This window comes from Drosophila gunungcola, chromosome 3R (genome assembly GCF_025200985.1).
Source record: "Drosophila gunungcola strain Sukarami chromosome 3R, Dgunungcola_SK_2, whole genome shotgun sequence".
Lineage (NCBI taxonomy): Eukaryota > Metazoa > Arthropoda > Insecta > Diptera > Drosophilidae > Drosophila > Drosophila gunungcola.
In genome coordinates, this window is record NC_069139.1 from 27,177,214 (window position 1) to 27,200,788 (window position 23,575).

The 23,575-nt window shown below is 39.4% G+C and overlaps 6 protein-coding genes and 1 non-coding gene across 8 annotated transcripts; 2 read left to right on the forward strand and 5 right to left on the reverse strand.

The window, feature by feature from the left end:
* Positions 1-85: 85 nt before the first annotated feature.
* On the reverse strand, positions 86-1,776 carry LOC128251956 (cyclopentanol dehydrogenase). The gene has a single exon (XM_052979245.1). It carries the CDS (start codon positions 1,652-1,654, stop codon positions 881-883), a length of 774 nt encoding a protein of 257 aa, XP_052835205.1. The 5' UTR covers positions 1,655-1,776; the 3' UTR covers positions 86-880.
* A 223-nt stretch (positions 1,777-1,999) lies between these two features.
* LOC128265236 (3-oxoacyl-[acyl-carrier-protein] reductase-like) lies at positions 2,000-3,421 on the reverse strand. The gene has a single exon (XM_053001114.1). It carries the CDS (start codon positions 3,347-3,349, stop codon positions 2,576-2,578), a length of 774 nt encoding a protein of 257 aa, XP_052857074.1. The 5' UTR covers positions 3,350-3,421; the 3' UTR covers positions 2,000-2,575.
* A 539-nt stretch (positions 3,422-3,960) lies between these two features.
* LOC128265228 (trichohyalin) lies at positions 3,961-8,224 on the reverse strand. The gene is made up of 2 exons (XM_053001108.1): positions 8,028-8,224; positions 3,961-7,423 (listed from the first exon to the last, which is right to left on the reverse strand). Exons 1-2 carry the CDS (start codon positions 8,112-8,114, stop codon positions 4,022-4,024), a joined length of 3,489 nt encoding a protein of 1,162 aa, XP_052857068.1. The 5' UTR covers positions 8,115-8,224; the 3' UTR covers positions 3,961-4,021.
* Positions 8,225-11,751: 3,527 nt separating this feature from the next.
* Positions 11,752-13,301, reverse strand: LOC128266230 (60S ribosomal protein L13a). The gene is made up of 3 exons (XM_053002586.1): positions 13,177-13,301; positions 12,567-12,807; positions 11,752-12,195 (listed from the first exon to the last, which is right to left on the reverse strand). Exons 1-3 carry the CDS (start codon positions 13,195-13,197, stop codon positions 11,840-11,842), a joined length of 618 nt encoding a protein of 205 aa, XP_052858546.1. The 5' UTR covers positions 13,198-13,301; the 3' UTR covers positions 11,752-11,839.
* Positions 12,441-12,522, reverse strand: LOC128252992 (small nucleolar RNA SNORD34). Its single transcript, XR_008267367.1, has one exon. It is a non-coding gene; the product is annotated as a small nucleolar RNA SNORD34 (small nucleolar RNA).
* Positions 13,302-14,150: 849 nt separating the features above from the next.
* LOC128263203 (CDC42 small effector protein homolog) lies at positions 14,151-22,908 on the forward strand. 2 transcript variants are annotated; one of them, XM_052998034.1, is made up of 3 exons: positions 14,151-14,377; positions 20,263-20,646; positions 21,837-22,908. In XM_052998034.1, exons 2-3 carry the CDS (start codon positions 20,398-20,400, stop codon positions 21,843-21,845), a joined length of 258 nt encoding a protein of 85 aa, XP_052853994.1. In that variant the 5' UTR covers positions 14,151-14,377; positions 20,263-20,397; the 3' UTR covers positions 21,846-22,908. The 2 variants fall into 2 exon arrangements, with proteins under 2 accessions (XP_052853994.1, XP_052854002.1); XM_052998042.1 differs by lacking the exon at positions 14,151-14,377 and adding an exon at positions 19,575-19,595.
* LOC128263199 (DPH4 homolog) lies at positions 14,348-16,082 on the forward strand. Its single transcript, XM_052998021.1, has 2 exons — positions 14,348-14,492; positions 15,558-16,082. Exon 2 carries the CDS (start codon positions 15,558-15,560, stop codon positions 16,080-16,082), a length of 525 nt encoding a protein of 174 aa, XP_052853981.1. The 5' UTR covers positions 14,348-14,492.
* Positions 22,909-23,575: the final 667 nt, after the last annotated feature.

The following is a 23,575-nucleotide window of genomic DNA, read 5'->3' on the forward strand; positions in this document are numbered from 1 at the left end:
TTTTATTTGCAATCAAATATTCAAAAATGTTTTACATACTTTTATCGAATTTAGTTACTTTTTAAAGAACTAAACCATATTGGGTGAGGAAATATAAAAGTACTAGTGTAAGGAAAGCAAAATCAGAAATTTTAAAAAACGAAATAAAATCTGCAATCAGACATTTCCAATTTTATAAAGTATATAGATGTATTCTTGATTCAGCACCACTAGAAAAGTCGATTCAGCCAGGATCGTCATCTATCTACCCAAAACTGATCTTTTAGTTTTAAAGCTACACGGATGCAATTTTCCCGAAAAGCCGGATCAGTCTCATAAAAACAATCGGAAAAATAAATAAAAATATTATAACTTCGTCAATTTAAATTTATAGATATTGATCTGAAAAATTAGGCTTGCCGAAATTTGCGTTTTTATTTAAACCAAAATTAAAAGAAAACTTAAGGAACAGAATGGAACTTTTAAAAACATCTTTATATTTCTTCTGGATTTATTTTTAAGATATTTACCATTGGTAGAGATGATTAGGAGCTATCCAATCAGTAGGAGAACGATTATGGGAGTTGTCTCACTCAAAAAAGTGCGTTATTGCCCAAGTCTTAAGAGACCTAACACCCTTTGTCTAAATCTAGATCATTTTCAGCAGATGCGCAATGATACTTAATGTCAGTAAAAATAAATTTTTTTAACAATGGCAAAAGTAATTTTTTTTGAACCGCGCTAATTTACTATGCACTTACATAATTATTAACGACGATAAATTGTGTATTTTTTTTAATGGTCTTGAGAACTGGCCATTTAAAGCTTAAGGACACATAAATGCGTTCTGGTGAGTAACATTTCAAAAATAAGGAACAAGATGGGACTGGCCCCCTAGTTCTCATCTGGGACACATGGCATGACGACCTCCATCGACGGGCAGACTGATTCCGGTGCTGAAGCTGGCCTCATCGCTGGCCAGGAAGGCAATGGCCGCAGCCACCTCCTTGACTTCTCCGGGACGACCCAGAGCGTGGGTATTTTTGGCGTGCTCCAGGAACTTGGCGTACGCCTCCTCGTTCAGTCCACCGCGCCGCTGCAGCTCGGTGATGATCACGCCGGGGTTCACGGAGTTCACACGGACACCCTTGGGGGCCAGTTCCAGCGCCACACACCTGGTGAACTGATCCACAGCCGCCTTGGAGACATTGTAGGCCAGGACGCCGGGAAAAGAGCGGATGCCGTTGACGCTGGAAACGTTGACAATGTTGCCCTTCGTCTTGACCAATTCCGGCGTCACCAGCATGGTCAGCTGGTAGAGCGCCCGCACATTGGTGTTCATCAGGCGATCGAATTGCTCCAGGCTGGTGTTCTCGATGGAGCCCAGCTCCAGAATGCCGGCATTGTTCACCAGCACGTCGATCCGTCCGTGCTTGGCCAACGTGACGGATACGATACTTTGGACATCCGACTCGCTGTTCATGTCCGCCGCCACCTGGAGGGCAGGTGCTCCTCCAGCGGCCACTATCTGTTCGGCAGTTTCCTTCAGCTTATCTACATTCCTACCCACGATGACCAGGAGTCCGCCGAGGCTGGCCAGGTGCACGGCTGTGCTTGCTCCGATTCCCGAGCTGGCTCCGGTCACGATGACAACTTTATCCTTCAAACTGGGCATGTTGAGGCGGTCGGCTTGAATGTGGTAATGACAAGATCTGGCTACGCAAACAAATAATGGTAAATGACATTGAAGAAGTCAACTACTTTTCGGCGGTACAAGTCGATTATACTATCGATAAAGTGGAACTTTCAAAGCTATTTCTAGCGGTTGTGAAATTCAAAGTTCCTGGAGTCGTGCTTTTTGGTGTTAATTAATTTGGATTTTTTAATGATATCTTGGCGTTGATTCTATTTATACATACATACAAACATATCTATACTATTCTATGAAAAGCTACCGTTATTTATTATCTCTTCTAATTTAAAATGTATAGGCTTTTTAAAATAAAACAGTTTAAAACAATTGAAAGATCAAAAATTAAATTTCATTTCGTAATAAATGTTATACATTTTTGGAATAATAAAGTATTTTTCCAACAAAATTAAATTAAATTAAAGTAGATTCCCAAGCATAGTCAAACCTAAAAATGCATATTTTAAATGTTGAGTTTTATTTAATTGAAACACCTTAATCAGAATTAATAATTAAATTCGTTAAATGCTATCGTATAACTGCGATTTCTCCATCTGATCATCCTGAATTTAAAAATTTCCTTAACTAAAGAATAATGCCAAACAAAGCCAAAATTACAAATGCTTTTTTTAAATATCGAGTTTTATTTAATTGAGACACTTTAAATTAATCTGATTTAATTATTAAATTCGTAAAATGCCATCGAACAACAGTGATTTCTCCATCTTATTATCCTGAATTTAAATATTTCCTAAAATTAAAGTAGAATCCCAGAGTCAAACTTACAGATGCATAATTAAATGTTAAGTTTTATTTAACTGGGAAGCTTTAAATTAATCAGATTGTTAAATGCCATCGGGCAACTGCGATTTCTCCATCTCCATCCACCACCTTATCATCCTGAATTTATCTCGGGCACATGGCATGACGACCTCCATCGACGGGCAGACTGATGCCAGTGCTGAAGCTGGCAGCATCGCTGGCCAGAAAGGCAATGGCCGCAGCCACCTCCTTGACATCACCGGGACGACCAAGGGCGTGGGTGACCTTACAGTGCTCCAAGAACTTGGCGTACGTCTCCTCGTCCATGCCGCCACGCTTGTGGATATCGGTTACAATCACACCCGGGTTGACGGCATTTACACGGACCCCTTTGGGGGCCAGTTCCAAGGCCACGCAGGCCGTGAACTGATCCACGGCCGCCTTGGACACATTGTAGGCCAGGACACCGGGGAAGGCACGCAGCCCACAGACGCTGGACACGTTCACGATGTTGCCCTTGGTCTTGACCAGCTCCGGAGTGGCCAGCATGGTGAGTTGATACAGAGACCGCACGTTGGTGTTCATCAGGCGATCGAACTGCTCCAGACTGGTGTTCTCGATGGAGCCGCTCTCCAGGATGCCCGCATTGTTGACCAGCACATCGATGCGTCCGTACTTGGCCAAAGTGGCCTGCACAATCTGCTGCACCTCCGTCTCCTTGGTCATGTCCGCCTGCAGTTCCAGGGCAGGAGCTCCTCCGGCTGCCACAATATTGTCGGCCGTCTCCTTTAGCTTCTCCACGTTGCGACCCACGATGACCAGGAGTCCTCCGAGGCTGGCCAAGTGGACGGCAGCGCCTGCACCAATGCCAGAGCTGGCGCCGGTGACAATAATAACCTTGTCCTTGAAGGTTGACATCGTGGAAAGTTCTGAAAACGGTAAGCCACTAGAGCCGATAGGCTGATCGACGGCCGAACAGCTGATGAACAAAAGCTCTTTCTGATCAGCTGTTACGGAAAAGCTTTATGAAAAGTTCTGTCTAAATCAATCTAGCATACACTTAAAAAATATATCAAGTACTTTGGTCTTAAATGCAGTCTTTCTTGTATTTCAAAATTTTAGCTGCAAATAATGTTTGCAAAATGAAATCGACAAACATCCCGTTACTCTTAGAGTTGAAGGGTATATCGTATTTGTTGAAAAGTATGTAACAAGTAGAAGGAAACGTTTCCGACCGTATTGGCCGAGAAATCAAAACCATTATTTTAGAAGAAAGCATACATTTAAATTTTCCACGATACTCGAAAATTCGAGGGGCACGTTATTTTTAAAAGTTACGTTACGTTACAACAACGTTTCTTCTAATTTTATTTGATCAGAATAAGGAACCGTTTTTTTCTTAAGTATAATTTACGTTTATCAACTGTTTTCCTGCGTTTTAAATTTTTATCTCATATTCGGAGTGGTCCAAGTTACTGATTCCTAAAAACCTCAAATGGACTCATAAGCAACATTTAAAAAGAATTTTAATTTCCTTAACAAACAAGGCTTAAAATGCAACAAATTGGGTAATCTCTGTAACAATTGTATTTATTGAACAGCAAACCTCCGCTCCTTCCATTCGCTATATAGGCCCTCTATAGTCTGTTTGGCTATGCATGGCAGTCTGTCACGCATGTCGCAATAGTCGTGAAAGACTTCCCTCAGTCCGAGCAGAGAGTTCCTGGCCAGCCGCCTCCAATGGCGCAGCAACTGTTCCTCGGAGTCCCGACACATTTTGGCCAGGTGTAACCTTTGTGTGTGCCGCTGTTGGTCCACCAAGTGATCCATTTTCCGTCGCAGATCTTTGCTACCTTGTCGTGCAAAGACGCGATTGGAAATCTTTTTAAGATGCGCCTCCAGCTCGTTGTCCAAAATGACAATTTTTTCCACGAGATGGGGCAGATTGGATGGAAACTGAGGTGCCAACAGAGTTTGAAAAACAGGCCTAGGAAGCTTCATCTTGCTTTCGGTCTCCTGTAGATGGATCTGCTCGGGTAATTCATTTCCAGAAGTTTCAAACTCTTCTTCGGAACTGGCATATGCTTCATCCAACTGGAAAAGGCCGATTACACGCCAAGCAGCCTGCATAGCTGCTTTCTGGGCATGTTTGTTTGTAGCACTGGCTTGGCCCTCCAACAACTTTCGCTGTAAAAGGCAGATTTCGCCAGTTAATGTTTCTTGATGGTACTCAGATGTCCGAGCTTCTTTTAGAAGCTGGCCAAATACCCGCTGATTCTGCTGCACCTCGTCATCCTTCTGTTTAAATGTATCTTTTCTTATCTTTGGATAACGCTTCTTCCCAGTTTGCGTGCAGTATGTCAAGCAAAGTTTGTTCGATTTGCCTCCACCAATTTCTCGATCCTCAGGTTCTTCCTCGTCAGTGGAAAGTGAATTCGGTCTAAGCGTATGGCGCCACTTGGCCACCCGTTTGCGAACATAAGAGCTATAAGCTTTCTGCTGCTCGGTGTTTCCATATGGCGTTGGTTGAATGTTCTGGGCCTCAACCGTATAGATCTTCTTCTGCGGACAACACGTGCCCACGAGGGAGTAGCGAGGAACCTTGTCCGGATTGTTTTCGCTGCTGGAGGAGCTTCCGCGATTGCGTCTTTGCCTTGCAAGATTCTTGTCTTCGGATTCTTCTTCACTGCCAATGAAGCGAGACCATCGTTCGCTGCGAGTCTTTGATGCTCCCGGCTGGAAGTACTCGTGGCTGGAACTGGCCTTTTCTCCGGATTTTGGGCGGCGCTTCAATAGATGAGACCAGTTATCGTCGACTACTTTCTCAGCAACCGGGATTTCGATTTTCCTTTCCTGAACTTCAATTAATGACTTTCTTTGGCAACGGCTGCCCGAAGGATTCTGTTCTGCCAGTTCTCCCGCTTCCAAGCGCAACTCCCCGAGCACTTGCCGCCGCTCCAGGACCTGGTCCTTAAGCATACTTGACCAAACTCTGACATTCTGGTCACCTTTCGGCTCAGTTTCAGCTTGCTGAGAACACGGCTGGACCTTTGTTAGGAAGTCATTGCGTTCTCCGCGAGGAATCTTCTTGCTAGATGAACGCTGTATGGGATTTATGTCTTCTGGAGGTTTTTCCATATTCTGTGGCGGGGTTTTTGTTTTTTCCTCACTTGCAATGTTCCTCGTGTCCTGTGTTGGCATTCTGTCCTTACTTATTTGGGCTTCTTCAGTAGCCTGATCTTCACAATGGCTTTTGGTCGCCTTTGTCACTTCTATTGTTACCAGATCTTGTGATTTTTCCAGCCTTGTTTTCTCCATATGCTTTTGCAGCAACTCATCCTTTTTGTGACTTTCCAATAGCATTTCGAGTTGCTCCTTGAGATGATTTGCGAACTCTCTTTTCTCATATTCCAGTTGAATTTCTTTTTCTCTTCTCTCTCTCATTTGCCGAAGCCTTTCATCCCTCTCTTTCTCATCTTGGTCTAGCTTTTCACTTTGATGACTGAGATGACCGTTGACCTCTTTCAATCGATCAAGTTTTTCCACTATTTGCTTAGAAGCTTCATCTCCCACATTAACAGTCTCCTCCATTTTCCTTTCACATTCTACAACACTCTTCAGCCGTTCTTCTCGCTCTTCTTTTTCCCTCTTCTCTTGTAGCTCTTGCATTTTAAGCCACCTTGTTAGAATCTGTTCCCTCTTTAGGTCTTCCTCTCTGGCTTTTCTATCCAACTCATCCCTTTCGCTCTTGCTTCGCTTAAGCTTCTCTAAAAGCCTTTTTTCTCTTAGAAGCTCCTCTTCGTCAGCAAGTCTTTCGCATTCGTCTTTCTCTCTTTTTTCAAGTTCTTTTGACTTTTGAGAAATTCTCTTTATTACCTCATTGTACCTTATTTCTCGGTCTTGCACCCCATTGAGTTTCATCTTGAGCTCCTTAATCTCTCTTTCATGTCGTTCGATTGCCTTTCTTTGTAAGTCTTCCATTTGCACTATTTCGCTTTTTAATTGTCCAAACTTTTCCTTTTTCTGGTGTCCTTGTTTCCTCTCTTTTTTTTGTTTCTTCCTCGCTTCTTCTTCGGTTGTTTCCTTTAGGTTTGTCATCTCAGCATCCCCGATCTGCGTACGTGACTCCTCCACATCCCGCATCCTAAGTTGCCGATCCCGCTTGGCCCTGGCCTTTTCTCGATGAAATTCCTTGAGCTTTTCATAGGCCAACACTTTTCGTCTTACGTTCTCCGCCCGCAGGTGCAATTGCTGCTCGCGTCTTTCACTCTGAGATGGGTCTGATTCGGCTGGCACCGTCATGGCGGTACGGGACATGTGCCTTAGGTCTTGCTTGAGGTCCTCTCTGGAGACCTGCTTGAGGACAGTTCCAACTTCCTCCACCATCTCTACATTCTGCGATGATGGTGTGGAAGGACGTCTCCGAGCTCGCGAACACTGATCCAGCAGTCGCTGCTCCTCGCGCTTTTTAAAAAGAAGATAGCGCTCGTAGTCGCGTCGCTCCTTGACCTTCTGTTGCTGCTCGCGCAACCGCCGATCGCGCTGTTGACGTGCCTTTTCCAGGCGCTGACGGTCCAGTTGCTGCTGCTCGGCCAGCAGAGTCCGTTGCCTATCCCGCTCCCGCTCCCTGAGCTGCCGCTCGACTCGCTCCCTCTCCCGTCGCTGCAGGATCTGCCGCTGCTTACGCTCGCGCTCGCAAAGATCGCGTTCAGCCCGAGCAGAGAGCCCCGGAACATCCACCTGAACGCCAACGGTTTTGGCACGCCTTTTATTTGGCTTGACCCTTATGGGCGCTTGTTCCCGCTTGGGGCACTCTTCGGCTGAGAACTCGAGGTTCCACATCTCCTGCTCATCACGCCTGTACTGGTCTTCCAGATGATCCAAGTGCTGCACCCTCTTTCGCCACTCGAACGTAGACGAACTGCACCTCCTCCGGGCCAGGCTGGTACTTGATGGCATTGGGGCCAACAGCTGGGGCGGACTAGAGCGGCGCTGTTAGTTAGATATTTTTTTTAAATATTAATTGGTATTTTTTGTAACAGCTTAATTTCGGAGGCCTATTATAGAGTACTTATTTCCTGTATAACCTTTTCAGTCGCTTTTATTTCCTTACATTGCCATTCATGCAGGAGCATAAAACAAAAAAAAGGAATAACACCCAAGCAGATGGATGAATATTTAAAAATCAGCACAGTAACAAGAGTTTTAGTTTATAATTGGTAATAATAATAATGTTAAATTCCGCTGCTATATATTTTAGGTGCCTTAGACGCACTCTCAGTGCGAATCGTCACTACGTGGACTGCCGTCCGTAGTGAAAGACTATTGTACTGGACCTACAAGGGATTGAAAAGGATTAGTTTGCCCTAAAACAGAAATGGATAGACGGATTTTGAGTCGACAGGTGACTCTAGTGACTAGCCATGCTAGACACGCTAAGATTTGCATCTTCTTTACATGCGTAAAATCGTTTTTTAGACAATCGGTACGTTTATCAATCAAGCTATCGAACGGAGTGACTCGAAGCGGACAGAAACGAATTTCTACTCTCATTGGCACCCGCATAGTAGACGGTCAGGACGCGAATCTTCCTCACCTTTTGACGGCAACTACGCTCTAGGCGGTCAACCAAAGGCCGCTTCTTATGACGATTTATTCCATCCTTCTTGTTTATGGTTGCCATTGAAATGCAATCCTTAGTAGATTTTAATTTTTATATAAGTTTTAGTTGCACGATTCGTCTGAAGCCAACTTAAATCAATGACGATTTAAGAAACTCATCCATATACCCATACTGAGAGCTACATTCCGGCTTACTTTGCTTTTTAAAACACTACAAACGTTGAACAAGTGTTATTCCTACAACGTTTTATTAAGCAAAACAATTTCTTAACAAAAAAAAAAAGGCATGACGAAAGCACCTCTGACATTAAAAGACAAATGTTTAATTAATATTGGAAATGCATTTATCTGTTTTTTTGTTTATTCATATTTAATTATATTTTGCGAACTAGGTTTTCAACGTCTTTTTTAAACATTCAGTCCAGTACAGCGAAATATTTTAGTTCCTTACTTGTGTATATGTAACGTAGGGTTCATTTTTTTCGACACAGAGAAAATTCCAAAGTGAGAATTAGAATTCTTATTTTTCCCAAGAATTCACATTGAAGATATTTGAACTTATTTTAAGAAAACATACCTAAGTTGAGGATATGTGTACTTGAATTTTCAAAAGTAAATGTTCTCATAAACAGAAAAAAATTTATTTAAAAATCCCAAGGTATCAATTGGAGTCGTGTAATTTGTTTTTTTTTCGTTGGTTTTTTTTTTATTTTAATATTCCTTATCTAACTGTTATTTATTATTTATTGATAATTACCTGTGTAGGCATGAACCTTTACTGTACTGTCGTCCATAGTTATATAACTATTGATTATGAATTATGTTTACAAACAAACAATTAAGAGGTTATATGCAGTTAGAAAACTATTTTTTTCAACATTTTTCTGAGAAATCTATTAAGTTTAATTATCTGACATTTTGTACACATACTATGTTATATTTTTACTGTGTTTTAAGACTTAATACTGGAAAAAATATGTATTTGGAAAGGAGCTACAGCTAATCTCCGGGGGCTCTTCTCAAAAAAGTCGTTTTGCGGTGACCACTATATCTTTGGACTGGGTTTTTCGAAATTATTATTAGATGTCGTCAAAGTATTGTCAAATCAAGTAATTATCGAAGAAAGTTAGCAAAATAAAGTTTTTAAAAAAAATGTAGGTTTCTCAAACAAAAAAAAATTTTATTTTTGAACAAAATTTCGGACTTAAATCGATATATAAAAAATATTTATCGGGAAAAAATTCTTCGGTTAATTACTAAAAAATATATTTAAGAAGCTCGTGCTACAATCCGGTTTCGAGTAATGTTGGTCACCGACTTTGAAATGTAGGTACATGCAAACCCTCTGAAATGCCTTTTAAAATTTGTATGTAACTTCGAGAATATTCACCGGATCGATATAAAATTTGCAGTGTATTTTCTTAATTATATGTACTAAAATAAAATTAAAAAAAAATACATTTAATAAAAATTCTAACTGTATATAACGCCTTGAAGCTGTACAAGTTAATTCAAACTGAGAATTTTCGGACTTGCATTTTTTTATTAAAAAAATTCCCAGATTGATAGACTTGATAATTATCCATTTTATTAAGCCTTAACAATAGATTTTAATAATTATTTAAGTTCCCTTAAAAAATTCATATTTTCATTCATATTGCAAGTATAATTTCAACAAATATAAAATATTTTTTGTGTCACAATATGGAATTAGAATAAAAAAGATGATGAAACAAACGAAGTAAGTTAACTTTTTTACAACATTTCATATTTTACATTTTCGAGATCTTAAACCTTTTTTTAGTTACCTCGAGGATCCTCCTTGGACCGCTACTGCAAATATCTAAATAAATCAATTTCAAGCGAGGTATCCTAATAGTAGTTTATCATGCTGAAGTTAACCCGTTTGTACAGCTAATAGTATCATCAAGAGTATAAGAATAATAACTGTAGCGGGTATCTTATAATAATACAAAAGCCTTTTGCGTTCCTTTTAAGATATACTGTTTATATCGCCAGGGCAACGTCAGAGCATTACGATTGCCATTATATTCTTCCGAGAATTAAAGTCGATTAGGCTTGCTTTCAGAAAACACTGATACTGCTTATATGGAAAAGTTTTCCAATGAAGATTTTCCTATAAATACAGAGGGGCTCATTGTAAATATTACATTTATATTTTACATTTTGCAGAATGCGTTTTTTATTGATCACATCTTTAGCTTTATTGGTAAGCCAGTTCGTGAACATCTATATATTAAGCTAATAGCCATGGCATTTTATTTCATTTCAGAGCTATTCCTGTGGAGCCCCCACGGATTTCGACGGTTCCACTTCCAATGATGCGGACATGGTTACGCCAACTTATTTAAGGAAGATGATTCCAAACAGAGTGACCCTCTAGTCGACTTAAATAATCAACCATTGCCTCCGACTATCACATTGCCCGAATCGGATAAAAAGAGTTTGTGCAAGTTTTTGCATTCTTTTCAGATCATCAGAATGGAACTTTTAGCCCTTATTTGGTCTGCCAACTTGCAATTCATTTCCGACGCAGAAAAATATTTCCCAGAGGAGTTTAAGGATCATATGAACCAAACACGCAACGCAACTAGTGGACAAGAAAACTTTGGTCTTGACCAAGCTCAGGCAAACCAAGTTTTACATAACAAGACTGCATTCGAGGAGTATGCCAAAGAAAACGTCGTTCGAGCTAAAATACTTAAAATGATGGACTCAATATACAAAGGATTTATAGTCATCAATAAGCATTTACAGGATGATGCCAACAAAATGAAAAACAACTTGAGCAAGGAAACCGTGCAATCTGAACATGAATTCCTCGTTTTGTTTGAAAACATGAAAGAACCAACGGAAACCTATCACACCGAAATAGGTGATCATTTAAATAACATTGAAATGAGGTACAACCATAAGTATCAATGTTCTTAATAGCAATACCGGAGACCATATAAGATAATAATCAAATGAATTTATAACATACAAAATTAATTTCTACATACTAACCTTACACTTATTTTTCAAATATTGTTTAAAATGTAATAATAAATATTAACACGCAAAAAAATTAACAAAAAACTATTAGCTCAAAACTATTTTTTTTTTAATTTCATTGAATGTCAAAAATAACTAAGCCTAAATCAAAAAAAAAAAACGTTTCTTGGATGTAAAAATTTACGCCGGACCGATTTATAGTTACAAAAAGTTAAAAATTCGATTTTTCAAACTTAAGTACACGCTAAAAATATTTTTTAAACAAACCTTTCGGAAAATTGGAAAATAATTTCTCGGAAAGAAGTTAATTTGAACGATTTTGGCAAAACAAACGGTTAGCTTTGGTGGGAGCAACTAACATTGACTGAAAATAATAATGCGCCAAAAAGTGTACACCATTTGGTTAGGTAAAATCGTATAAATGACTTTGAAGAGATTTCTGAAAATATAAACCTCTTAAATGTGATTGTTAGGCTTTTATCTTTGTAAAGCTAAGTTGTATTAAATTGTTGTATTCCAATATTAAGTTCAAAGCAATAGCTTAATTTAGCTAGGCAACTTTGGCAAGCATCTAATGGATGTGAGAGTCCAATTTACTTGATTTTAATTGAAGTTGAAGCCAAAGAATTGGTTCAATCCACATCCACTTTTAAGGAAAAAAAAATCATACCCTCCAAGACGAATTTGTTTTTTAAACTAGATGTTGTTTTATTCTCTTTTAAAAAACTGCTACGCATCTGAACGTATGTAAGAATGCCCTTGTTGTTGTCCTTAAACCTCGTAGCCGTAGGATTTGATGATTTTGTTGAAGGGCTCGGCAGCCTTGGCGATGTTTTCACGCGCCTTGACCGTCAGCTTCTTCAGCTCGCGGTTGTGCTTGAGGGTGACGCGGAGCTTGGCCTTGCGCTTGCGCTCCAGGCTCTTGATCACGTCCTGGTAGTGCCATCCGACCTCGTGGGACAGGCGACCGACCTGGCAGTACTTGCGGTCGGAGCGCAGGGTCAGCACGCGCATGGCGATGGGCACGACGACGCGGCGACGCTTGTCGTAGGGCGATGGGATGCCGTCGAAGACACGGAGACGGGCGAGGGCGGCCTGGCCACGCTTGGTCTTGTGTGGGATCATGCCTGAAACGGAGAGGAAGGAACGTAAGTAAGAGTCACACAACCTTAACAGAAGGTTTAGTCAGCTATGAGCATCAGTTGAAAGTTGGTTACACGGTTTCTCGTTCAAATAATGTAGGTAAGAATGTGATAATCATCATGTCAGTTGGAGCACCTCGCAGCCAGTTTAATATGCTTACCTAAAAGAGAGAGAAAATTAATTAGTGGTGTACAGTGGCTATGAAGTCAAAACAGTAATAGTGACAGCAGCTTCTCTCAGTTATGTTTTGTTTACATGGCTTCTCATTCAAATAATGTAGGTAATAAGGTTTGAAAACATCATGGATAAGCGCTGGACTAAACTCCTCGTCGGATTAAGGGGTGGGGATACGTACCTCGGACAGCCTTGTAGAAGATCCGGGAGGGGGCACGGAAGTGGAAGGGACCACGGGCCGGGTTCACGTTGCACCGCTTGCGCAGGTAGGCCAGGAACTTGATCTTGTTCCTGTAGAAGTGACCCGAGAGGTTCAGCTCCTCGCAGCGGACCACAGCGACCTTGCCGCCCTGCAACAGGTACTTTGCGACAACGGAGGCCAGGCGGCCCAGCAAGTGGCCGCGACCATCAATAACAACGGTCTGCAAATTTAAACAAAAATAAATTAAAATAAGAAACACTAAGAGCATTTTGTGAGGTTAGGTTTGGCGGCCAGCGCATAAACAAATGTGTGTGGGCCAATATTTTTCAATCTAACGTTGATTTTAGGTAGCGATAAGTGCATTGGACGAATTGTTAGCTCCTGGCCAGTTGACCAGACCAATTTTTCACAGATGCTGCGCTTTTTGTCACGTGTAAGGCGCGACGCTTTTTTGACACTCAAAACAGCACTTTCGCCTGCCTGCTACGCACATTAAATCACTCGCACTGTTGTCCAACATTATGCTCCACGCTTTCCACACATTTGTTTGAGGCTCGGACCGTATTAAAAGCGTTTTTTCGGCACTTACCCTGTTCGTTAAACCAGTCATGTTTAAGAACCGCACGGAAAGAAGGCGGAAGTGGCGTTGACAGTTCAAGCATCGCTGCGCAGGGTTGCTCAGAGAACCAGAACTAGTTCAGAGCGGAGTGCCTGCGTTGCCACATTTTGAATTTAGCTAGTACACACACCCAACTAGAGCTGCCATATTTTTCAAATAGCAACTATTAAATTCTGTAATGATCAGTGTTGGGCAAGGAAATAGTTTTTTGGATCTAGATAAGGTACAAGGTATTTGAGAAAATAAGTACCTAGGTAAGCTAAAAGGTACACAATTTGCCAAGTATTTAGATAAGGTAAAAAGTACAAAATAATTTTAAAAAAAACACATAATTTTACACAATTTGCTCAATTTTAAGGTCAATTTGTTCTTCACGAAGTTGTAGATGAATAATGATATTGTGTATACGCTCTGGAAATTAGGCCTGGTTGTAGAAACGAGTAAGAATAAACATCATATATATTTCATATTTGGTGGAATTAACTTTTTCTTAAGTTGCTGTAAATTATTATATTTTTATTAGCATATTAGCAATAATACAGAATTCAATTTAGTAGGTATCAATTTGAAAACAAAAATAAATAAAAATATTTCAGTTACTAAATACCTAACATAACATTATTAAAATAAAAAATATTTACCAAGGTAAAGTAGAAGATATTCTCATATATTTGTACCTAGATAAAGGTTCCAGTTTTCAATTTGAAATTTTAGCCTTTGTTTCTGAGAAACGTTACGCTTCCACAAAATTAATTTTCATCTACAATCAAATATAATACAATTTAATATAATGACTTAATAGTTTTATAAAAAAAGTTTAAAGTTCGATTTTTATTTAGTCGGAAAACTATTATTAGCTATGGTAGTGTGGCCAGATGTGGGTAAATTCCAAATGCGAACATCTTTTGGCTAGCCGTTTCGGTTTTCTTGTCGGAAAAAGCGGCAGCCGCACTTGTAGCGAGCACTCTTCAAAAAGTTTCGACAGAACCGGACCGCTGTAAACATTTAAACGCTCGAAACTCGAAACGAAACGCCGTTAATAAACGCGAATTAAATGCAAATTAAAGTCAGCTTCTCATGACGACTGCTACTGGTTGCGGGCGAGTGCAAGGCGCATGTTTCTCTCCACGAAAAAAGTGCTGAACCGAAAGACTAAAAAAAGTTCTAAAAAGTGAGTGGGTGGTGTTTTCTTCTCCCCTAAACGAACGCAATTAATAAACAAAGCGGCGGAGCAATAAAGTTTTCCACACGTGATCTGAGCCCAGGAAAAGTCTTCACCTTATAAGGCAAGTTTCGAGTTGCATGCGGCACCCATAAAAACCGTATGTGCGTGCGTTCTAAATTAGATGCCCGATTGTCGATGTTCTGCTATTAATTAGCTATAAGTTCCTGGCTGGGGGCAAGTTTCTCGCCCCTTTCCTTTTTTGCTAATTTCGAAATTGGGTCAACGTGTGCGATGCTACATTGGCTGTTCGAGTTTATATGTCTTTTTTTTTTTGGCTGCTGCTGCCGAACCAGTTTGTTGACCTTGTTTTTCGGCTCTCCAAGTGCAATTGGGGCTTGACTTTTGACAATATGTCCGACTTTTCTCTTTTATGGGGATCGGGATCTACTGACAGGGAATTATGATCGGCTGACATGCAATGCATTTGCTGCGCTGATTTGTTTGGAAATTAATTTTTATCACCACCTAGCAACACGAATCACAAACACTCCTTCTTGGGGACATTTCCGTTTTTTTCAACAACAAAGGCCAGTTGCGGGTGTCTGTGTGTGGGTGTGTTCGTGTGGATAATATGGGGGTGCCGTTTTTATATTGATTAAATTAACTGTTATTAATTCCGCTGTGCGTTGCGTTCTATGTAAACAACAAACAGCTGTTTTGGGCATTAGAACCTTCAGTGTTGGAAAACGTCACGCCCTTAGATCGCCGATCAAACGCACATTATCGCTGGGAAATAGGAATAAAAAATTAACAAATTCTTTGCGTTTAAAACACACACTTTATTTGTGAATTGATAGCTTGTAAATTTTAATTTCGTCTACGGCAACGCTTACTTGTAATCAAGTTAAAAATAATACATTCTGCAAGAGCACAACGAAAGGATTACTTTCCACTGGAAAGCAGGTGGTAACTGGAATAAAAACGAGCAATAAATTAAAGTTCATTTTTCAAAGTGATACATGATAAATTAATTAACACTATTAATTTTGAGTCGGACGTTAAAGATATTTATTTATTTATAAGAGTGACAAGTAAAGTGATAAAGTTAAGCTCTTTTAGACTAAAAGTAAGTACAAAGAAATTTATATTTTTCCCTACATCAATTTTACGGCTTTTTCTTTTCCAGATGCCCGACTTTTATGAACTTTTGAATGTGCCATCAACGGCCAGTTTCGATGAGATCAAATGCAGCTACAAACAATTGATACTACAATGTCATCCCGACAAATTACGACAGCTCGATGACCCAAATCCGGGATCGGAGGCCCAGAACAGCGACTTCAATGCGATAAACGCGGCGTGGAACACGCTCAAAGATCCCATTAGGCGCAAGCACTACGATGCCGAATTGCTGCAGTCGAAATTCCAGGCACACAGCAATATATACGCCAGCGTGAAGTTGGATGAAATGCAGCGGATCGTAGTGGAAATCGAAGAAGACGACGATCCATCTGCCTCCTCCTCCGCCCAAGAACCCGACCACCCGGCAGACAAAGGGCCGGCGACAATGTGGAGCTATGCGTACGACTGCCGATGCGGCGGTCAGTATCTGTTCGATGGACCCGGAGACGATGAATCACCCGAAGTGATTGTGGAGTGCAACGAGTGTTCTTTAGTGATTATTGTGAAACAGCCCACAACATGTAAATAAAACAGACAAGGGGAAATAATGGAACTGCTGCCCAGCACAATGCTTGTGATTTAAACTATTCGATTAAGAGCTCTGTTAAAATTAACTTTTACACTCCGTTTATTGGTTTTTTGAACCCCGGCCCGGCGGACTCTCTTCATATGCAAAGCGTGTTGTCATCGGCGTCGTGCATTCGACATTCAACCGTGCCCAGCCCCTTCTTCTTTGTCGCTTGTTGTGCCCAAAAGTGATGTAACTTGATGGTACATCATTTCGATTTGGGTTCCCCCACTCCCGCATTTCATTCACTTTGCATACGTCTCATTTCCGCTGCGCGGGGAGAAATTACCAAAGTCTTGATGTCTTTGGCGCGTGTGAATTGTCGGAGGTTTGCCAAATTACGAGCAGTTTGCTTGCTTATTTATTTGGGGGAGTTTTTGGGTCAAGTGTTGGATGGACTTTGACAGCATTAATGGGCTCGCTAATCCGCAGTTATGACAAAATACGGATGAAGTTTGTCGATTATCGATTTATAATAGACTTGGCTTTAATTTTTTGATTCAAATTTATGACTTCATTTATTACCAAAGTGCTTTCGCATTTTGCATTTTATGAATATTCTTCTTGAATAACAGCTTGCATTTGAATGAATTAAGAAATATACATTATAAACTTTTTGCAATCACTTTATCACATGGTTAATATGAATCTTTTATCGCAAAATATTTTCGTTAATTTCTCATTGCACTTAAATAGTTGTTTTTATTTTAATAATAAAAGAAGTTGTCAAATGGTACATACAGAGGCATTAATTAACAGTTCTGATTTCTGGATAATGAGTTTATTCACTATATCCATTCAGCAGAAGTTAAACTCTTTGCCTCTTGAATTGAAATCTCTTACTTGAACACCTATGGTCGTTAAGTTTCATTCGCCCTAAACGAAAAAAAACAACGGTTTTTTAAGCTCCTTAAATGTAATTATAATCACTCGCATTCGCCCATTTTTCGTTTTTTGTTTAAATTCAATAACCCCGCCCGATCGCAGCAACGTCGACGATGATGTCAGCAACTGCAAAAGCACAGAAAGCGCAAAATGTTTTTAAACGACTTCGAGAGCAGACGAAAAAATCGAGTACACATTGGGTATCCATTTGTTTATGATTATTGCAAAGTAATTTGCGGTCGACACGGCAAATTACGCACACCCAGTCTTCTTGGGAGTTTCTTGTATTTTATTTTTATCAATTCCCCCTTCGGAAACTCTTTTGCCACCGGATAAGTACGTCACTCGATTGATAATTAACGGTTGTCTAGCTTTCGTTTTCTAAACATGCACATCGCACATACATACATATATAGTATTTGTATGCCATATGCTTGTTTGTGCATAAATGTTATTTACATAAAACGGCAGACAAGCTTGATAAACACTTGATTTCCAGACCCAGTTCGAGTTAAATGAGAAAACAAAAGTCAGAGGAAAATGTGCGTACCTTTTGAATGCATACTGCTACATTTATATGAATTAGACACTGAAAACAATCATGTATTTATAAGAAAAATATTTTGTTTTAGGTTCGATCAAATCTGTTGCGTTGATATATTCTAGAAATTTCATTTAATTGTATTTCGCTTTCTGGTAAAGTAGTTTAGGAACTATAATTATACATAAACTACTTGGTAAACAAATGTGTTAAAATTCTAAATTGACCAATTAAGGATAGGTAAATTGGTTTTCAAAGATCTAAAATAATTTCCGTTTAAATTGAGTGGTATTTTTTTCTCAGTGCAGGCATTTCTCTGGTATATTCCTATTCATATCTCTTGGCCATCTCTCACTTTTATAACCTTTTGACACAGAAAATTGAAACGCTTTAGCGCATTTGCCGCTCGTCATTCGCTCACTCATTCCCCCCGTCATTCCCTCATTCCGTCAATTACTCCGGCTTGGCTGACTGTCCTCTGTTACGTGCTGTTGTTGTTGCAAAAGCTGCAGCTACACAGAAAAAAAATTTAAGGATATGTCGAATTATGTCGATTATTTGGTTGATTTTACAATATCAAAATGCTGGTATACTGGTGATTCGATATTTAAATATTGTCAAAATAACATACACATAACTTTAAATATAACATACATTTATGTAAAATCAAGAATCAACTAATATAATAACGTATGGAAAAAATTAATATAAAAAATAATAAAGAATTAATGTTAAACAAATTTAAACACCAAGTTTAAACAACTTTTGTAGATAGATTAGATAGACTAACGTAAGTTTTTTATAGCTAAGAAAAAGTCACTCAATTTCTGTTAAATAAGATAAAGTTAAAGCATGTCAAAGCTTTTAATACTTATACTTATATACATATAAGCTCAAAAACGTAAATGACTTGTAAATCAATGTTTTTTTAGTAAGGCTCGACATTATTTAGTATTTACAAGTAAGAATGCATTTGAATTTAACGTTTACGTGTCATTGCCATGCAAAGTTAATTATTTTTGACCTTTTGTATCAATTTCAAATACAGAAGCTTTTTTCTGTGTACCTTTTTTGTTGCTGTGTGACACGCGCCGCAGCGCGATTTGAGATAATAACGTTAACGTTCGCTCTCGGAAAGTGCAGATATGTTGGCTACAATAAGCCGGCTCGGAGCTCCAGCCCCAACTCTTCAATCGTCTCCAAGTTCCAGCTCCACATCTCTGCCCTGCCGCCTGGCACTTTCATTTTGTTTTCACTGCGCATTAAAGACGCTTGAACAGCTTTAATTGCCCAATGGCCAGAAGGAGAAGAAAGGCAGCGGAACTCGCGTAGAAAGCCCAAGAAGTTTGGGAAAAGCCGAATCAACGGCGGAAAATGCTTGTCATACCCACATAACTATTGCTGAGATCTAAGAGAAAAACATAGATTGGTTAAATTGAAATTTTTTGTAAGAAAAGGGATCAGATAACCACAGATATTGGGTGTCCTACCGGACACAAAAGATTTCAATCTTGTTGTTTATTTTAATATCGTAAGGTTATTTAAAAACTATTCCTGAAAAAAAAATTATGCCAAAATTTTAAAACAACTATAACATTTTGAGTAAAAGCTTCACTCATTCTGGCTACGTTTCGATTCGGTTGATGCCATTTCAAATAACTTCAGCTATACGTCATTAAGCCGCAAGTTATGGATTAAATTTATAAAAAACGGATCATAACCAAATGAGGTTTCTCTCATTAAAACATTTTTTTATTTTCTGATTAGACAGTGTAGTAAATATACATCACATATAAATCTATTTAAAAAATACATATACATACGTATATGCTTTGAGAACAGTTGTTTTCAATTTTTATTAATGAATCAGGTTTCGCTTTAGGTCCTCCAAAACAGCTGATCAATGCCATATAAATATAAGATGATTCGGTTCCTTACAATATTTGTACAGACGAGTTGGGGATATTAATTCAATGGAAACGTATCCAGACAAAAGAAACACACAAGATATTCCCCAGAACTATTTGTGCCTGCAAACCACGAAGATCGTGAGTGATAGCTTCAACAACCCGTCTTTTTCTGTGTCTTTTGTGTCTTTCTCTCAATCTTAATTACACAAAAGTGCCAATTAATTGTTGATTTTTTTGTAGCTTTTTTTGCTATATTTCTTAAGCAACTTTGCGGCTTCCCAGGCAACGCCTCGGGCCATATATGAAGTTCTGTTGTTCTGTTTCTGCTTTTGAATCTGTGGATGCTTGCCCAAGGTGTCCGCATCTGTATCTCTATCTGTATCTGTATCTGCGAGTGTGTAACCGAGTGAAAAGCAAGGTAACAAGTGGGGCAGCAACTAGAGCAGACAAACTTCAAGCTGATACGGACACCTCCTCCCACACAAGTCGCCCGTTTATTCCAGTAGAATAAATCGCACATCTCTGTACGTCACTGGCTTTCTGGAGCAACTGTTATTGGTTGTAGCCGAATAAATATTTTGTAATTTGTATTTAAATGTTTTCATAGCCCGGGAATATGTGTATATGACTGGGACTCCATTATTGCATCGACGACAGACACATTACACAATAAATAAATCTACAATTTCCAGTTTAGTGAAAATTACCCAAATATCCTTTATCCATTGCAAAATATGTGTAATAATGTACATAAAATAAATGCATAAAATCTAATCCAAACGCCACTCTTATTAAATCGTTCCAGTAGCCACGGTGCGTAGCCCACGCCCACAGAGTCGTCAACCTGGCTGGGAGTAGCAGCCTCACCATTGACCGCCCTAACAAGCACCACCAAAAGACTGAAACGCCGTCCAGCCAGCGAGCAAAGGGAAGAAAGAAGATGGCCAGCACCGGCGAGATCTGGTTGCAGTGGTTCTCCTGCTGCTTCCAGCAGCAGCGCTCCCCCTCCCGCCGCCCACACCAACGCCTGCGCATCGACCGGTCCATGATCGGCAATCCCACCAACTTCGTCCACACGGGCCACATCGGATCGGCGGACGTGGAGCTGTCGGCCAACCGCCTCAACGCGATCTCAACCCAGATGCAGAGCAAGGGCGGCTACGAGACCAACTCGATACACTCGCTGCATGTAAGTTGGCTTAACCAGCCGATTGGTAACCTATACAGGACAACCTCTTCAAGACGAACTAAGCAATACGGCCTTTGATTTATAACATGTCATTTTACCAGCCCATTCAACACTTTGTAGCTGAACTATCATAGATTATTATGAGTAGTAATAACTTTCCGATAAAGTAATGCAAAATTAGGTAACAAAGGTTTGATTTAGAGAAGTTCGACTGTAAACATTTGCGGGGATCTTGTTCTGTTGAGTCATCTGTTTTGTTTGGCTCCCCGCTTGGCGGCTTTCTTAATGTGCGAATCACGTCGTGATTCGATTGTCGCAATCCAAGAACCTTTTGGACACTTAGCACCTACATACACACGTAGATAATAGATCTTGAGAAGCGAGGTTCAGGGTGGAGGCTAAAAAATGTGCATACGAATGGAGGTTAAAAAATGTTCATACGTATATTGAGTTCCATTTTGTGTATATGGATATATTTGCATATGTTCCTAGAAACAGAAGACAAAATTTAAGGATATCAGCTTAAGTGCACAGGCTCATCGAAAAGGGGCAACCACAAGAATCGATTCGTTTTTATTTATTTCATATCTTCAAGTGAGAAGAACAAAGAAACCCAGACCGCAAATTTATTATGCAGATAAATAAAAATGTACAATTCGTTGAACAAATAAAAATGTATAGTAGTTAAGGATATTCTTAAAGTATTTAAAAAATCAGATCTTTTTCTACCCGTTGCGGTTTTAATTTTTAAAATTTGTTTGCATTCTATCTGCAAATTTATATGATTATAAATTATAAATCAGTCTCCAATTTTAAGACAGTAACCGCAAATACCAATTAAACTGAAAGCTTAAACAAAATCCCAATGCTTGTAGTTCGCATCGAGCGGCAAACAACACACCCCACTAAGTTAAATTCAATTAATATACCCCCATTTTTCCGCCCCCACAACCAACACACATGTGCATGCCGAGCACTCGTTTTCTGGGACTCCGATGGCCGATAACGCCGCCCCTCCCTGATCCCTCCTGCCCCGCCCCTGTCGCCGATGGCCACATTTGTATAACTATAGTTAATTGAGACAACGGAGCTGTTGAGCAGTGTGCTGGGCACGGTCTAGTGCATCGCTTAAATGGTTGACAAGCAATCCTCGACTCATGTTTCTTTTGGTTTCTGCTCTTCATTCACAGGCCTGCTGATGGAAGCCCCCAATCACCTCGCTACATCCCCCCATCCCCGCTATAGAATGCATCTCGTGCAATTTGGTTTCACCGAAGGGAGCGGAGCAGCATAAAAACCTTTTACATTCTTTGTTGTGGCGTGTTATCAGGCCAAGATGGCAAAAACAAGTGGGCGGGGCAAAAGGTGCACAGTGCTGGAAGTCACAGGGGATTTTGAATAAAGCACATTTGAATTAGGATCCAGATAGAAACCAGACGGACACCCGACAACGGATTGCATTCCGACTTAGATCCGCGGGCGCATTGTGTTCCAAGTACAGAATTTGCGTTTATTTGCTTTTTGTGAGTATTAGCTAAATGAAAAATCGCAAAAAGAGTGCCAACCGACTAAAACCAATCAACACTTAAGCCTAAAACTACAAATATATATACATATACAAAGTCAGTTGGGACATTACGTAACATTTTTTTAAATGTACTTAATGCCAAACAAATCAAGATGGAACCACCAGTTGAGTTCCTATCCATAATAATTTACATTTCCAAAGCCCATTTTAGAGCGCGAGTAATGTTTAATATTTAATATTCTCTTACGAAAACTGCCTTATAATCAGTTGCACAACCAACAAAAAATAGTCTGACGTATGATATTTGGCTGAAATGGTGCAACTAGCGAATCTTATTTTACAAAAGCTGACTTAGCATTTACACAAAGTTTTTGACTGTTTACGGAAAACTGTCGCACAATCACATTCAACACACAAAGTAATCATGATATTTTCTCCATTCGAATATTTGTAAACCCTTTTATAGGATAAGATCGGCAGCAGACTGGATGGCATGGTTTTTAGGCAAGTGACAATTCAAGCGTAGATTGACGAGTACCTTTGTAGAAACCCACATCAAGAATAAGAAATATATACATATTTGTAAAATCAAATGCCGTTGTAGATAACACAGAAAAGAGTTTAAACATGCGTTGGGTTTTAAGCATATAGACTAATTGTATAAACAAATATTTAAGCAATAATTTATGGAAATATATGTATACCTATATATTTTAAAAGCAACAAGCCGTAAATATATCGTGTTTTTTTCTATGGCAAGCAGCAGCGGGTACTTCGCAAATTACCTACCGGCATCACGGTTCAACGGACAGCTAATTGCACATCCTAAGTGCTTTTTGCTACTCGCTCTAATCGAGCTAATTAAATTTGGTCATATGGGGCGCGATTATTTCAAAGCCAATAAATAATGAGTGTTTAAAGTTTTGGACTCTTGGTGAATAAGTGAAATAAACATAATGGACTTGCCGCCCAATTCAAGTTCGGTCTTTTGACAAATAAATCTATTTTCTATTTTTAAATTATATGTCCTTTTGATATGCTTTTCTCGTTATTTGATTAATATCGTATCAAAATAACTGATTAAGATAAAATTTCAGAAATAACATTATGTAATTTTTTTTATCCTTTACTAAGCTCTTCTAGATTTGAAATACCTCAGATATTACCGCATTTAAGACTACTAATGTAGTTATTAAAAATAAACTCTTAAATCGCAAACTTGTGTAAAAGTTCTCAGTTTACAAGATGTTCCTCATTTAAAATGAAGCTCACCTTCACGAGCCTAAATCTCAAAATTTAAAATAAAAAAAATGGTAAAATCTTTCAGGACTGTTCTGTCTGTCACTTTGGAGAATTGATTTGGTTAATTTTTTAAGCAACGATTTTATAGGGTTTTTCTCT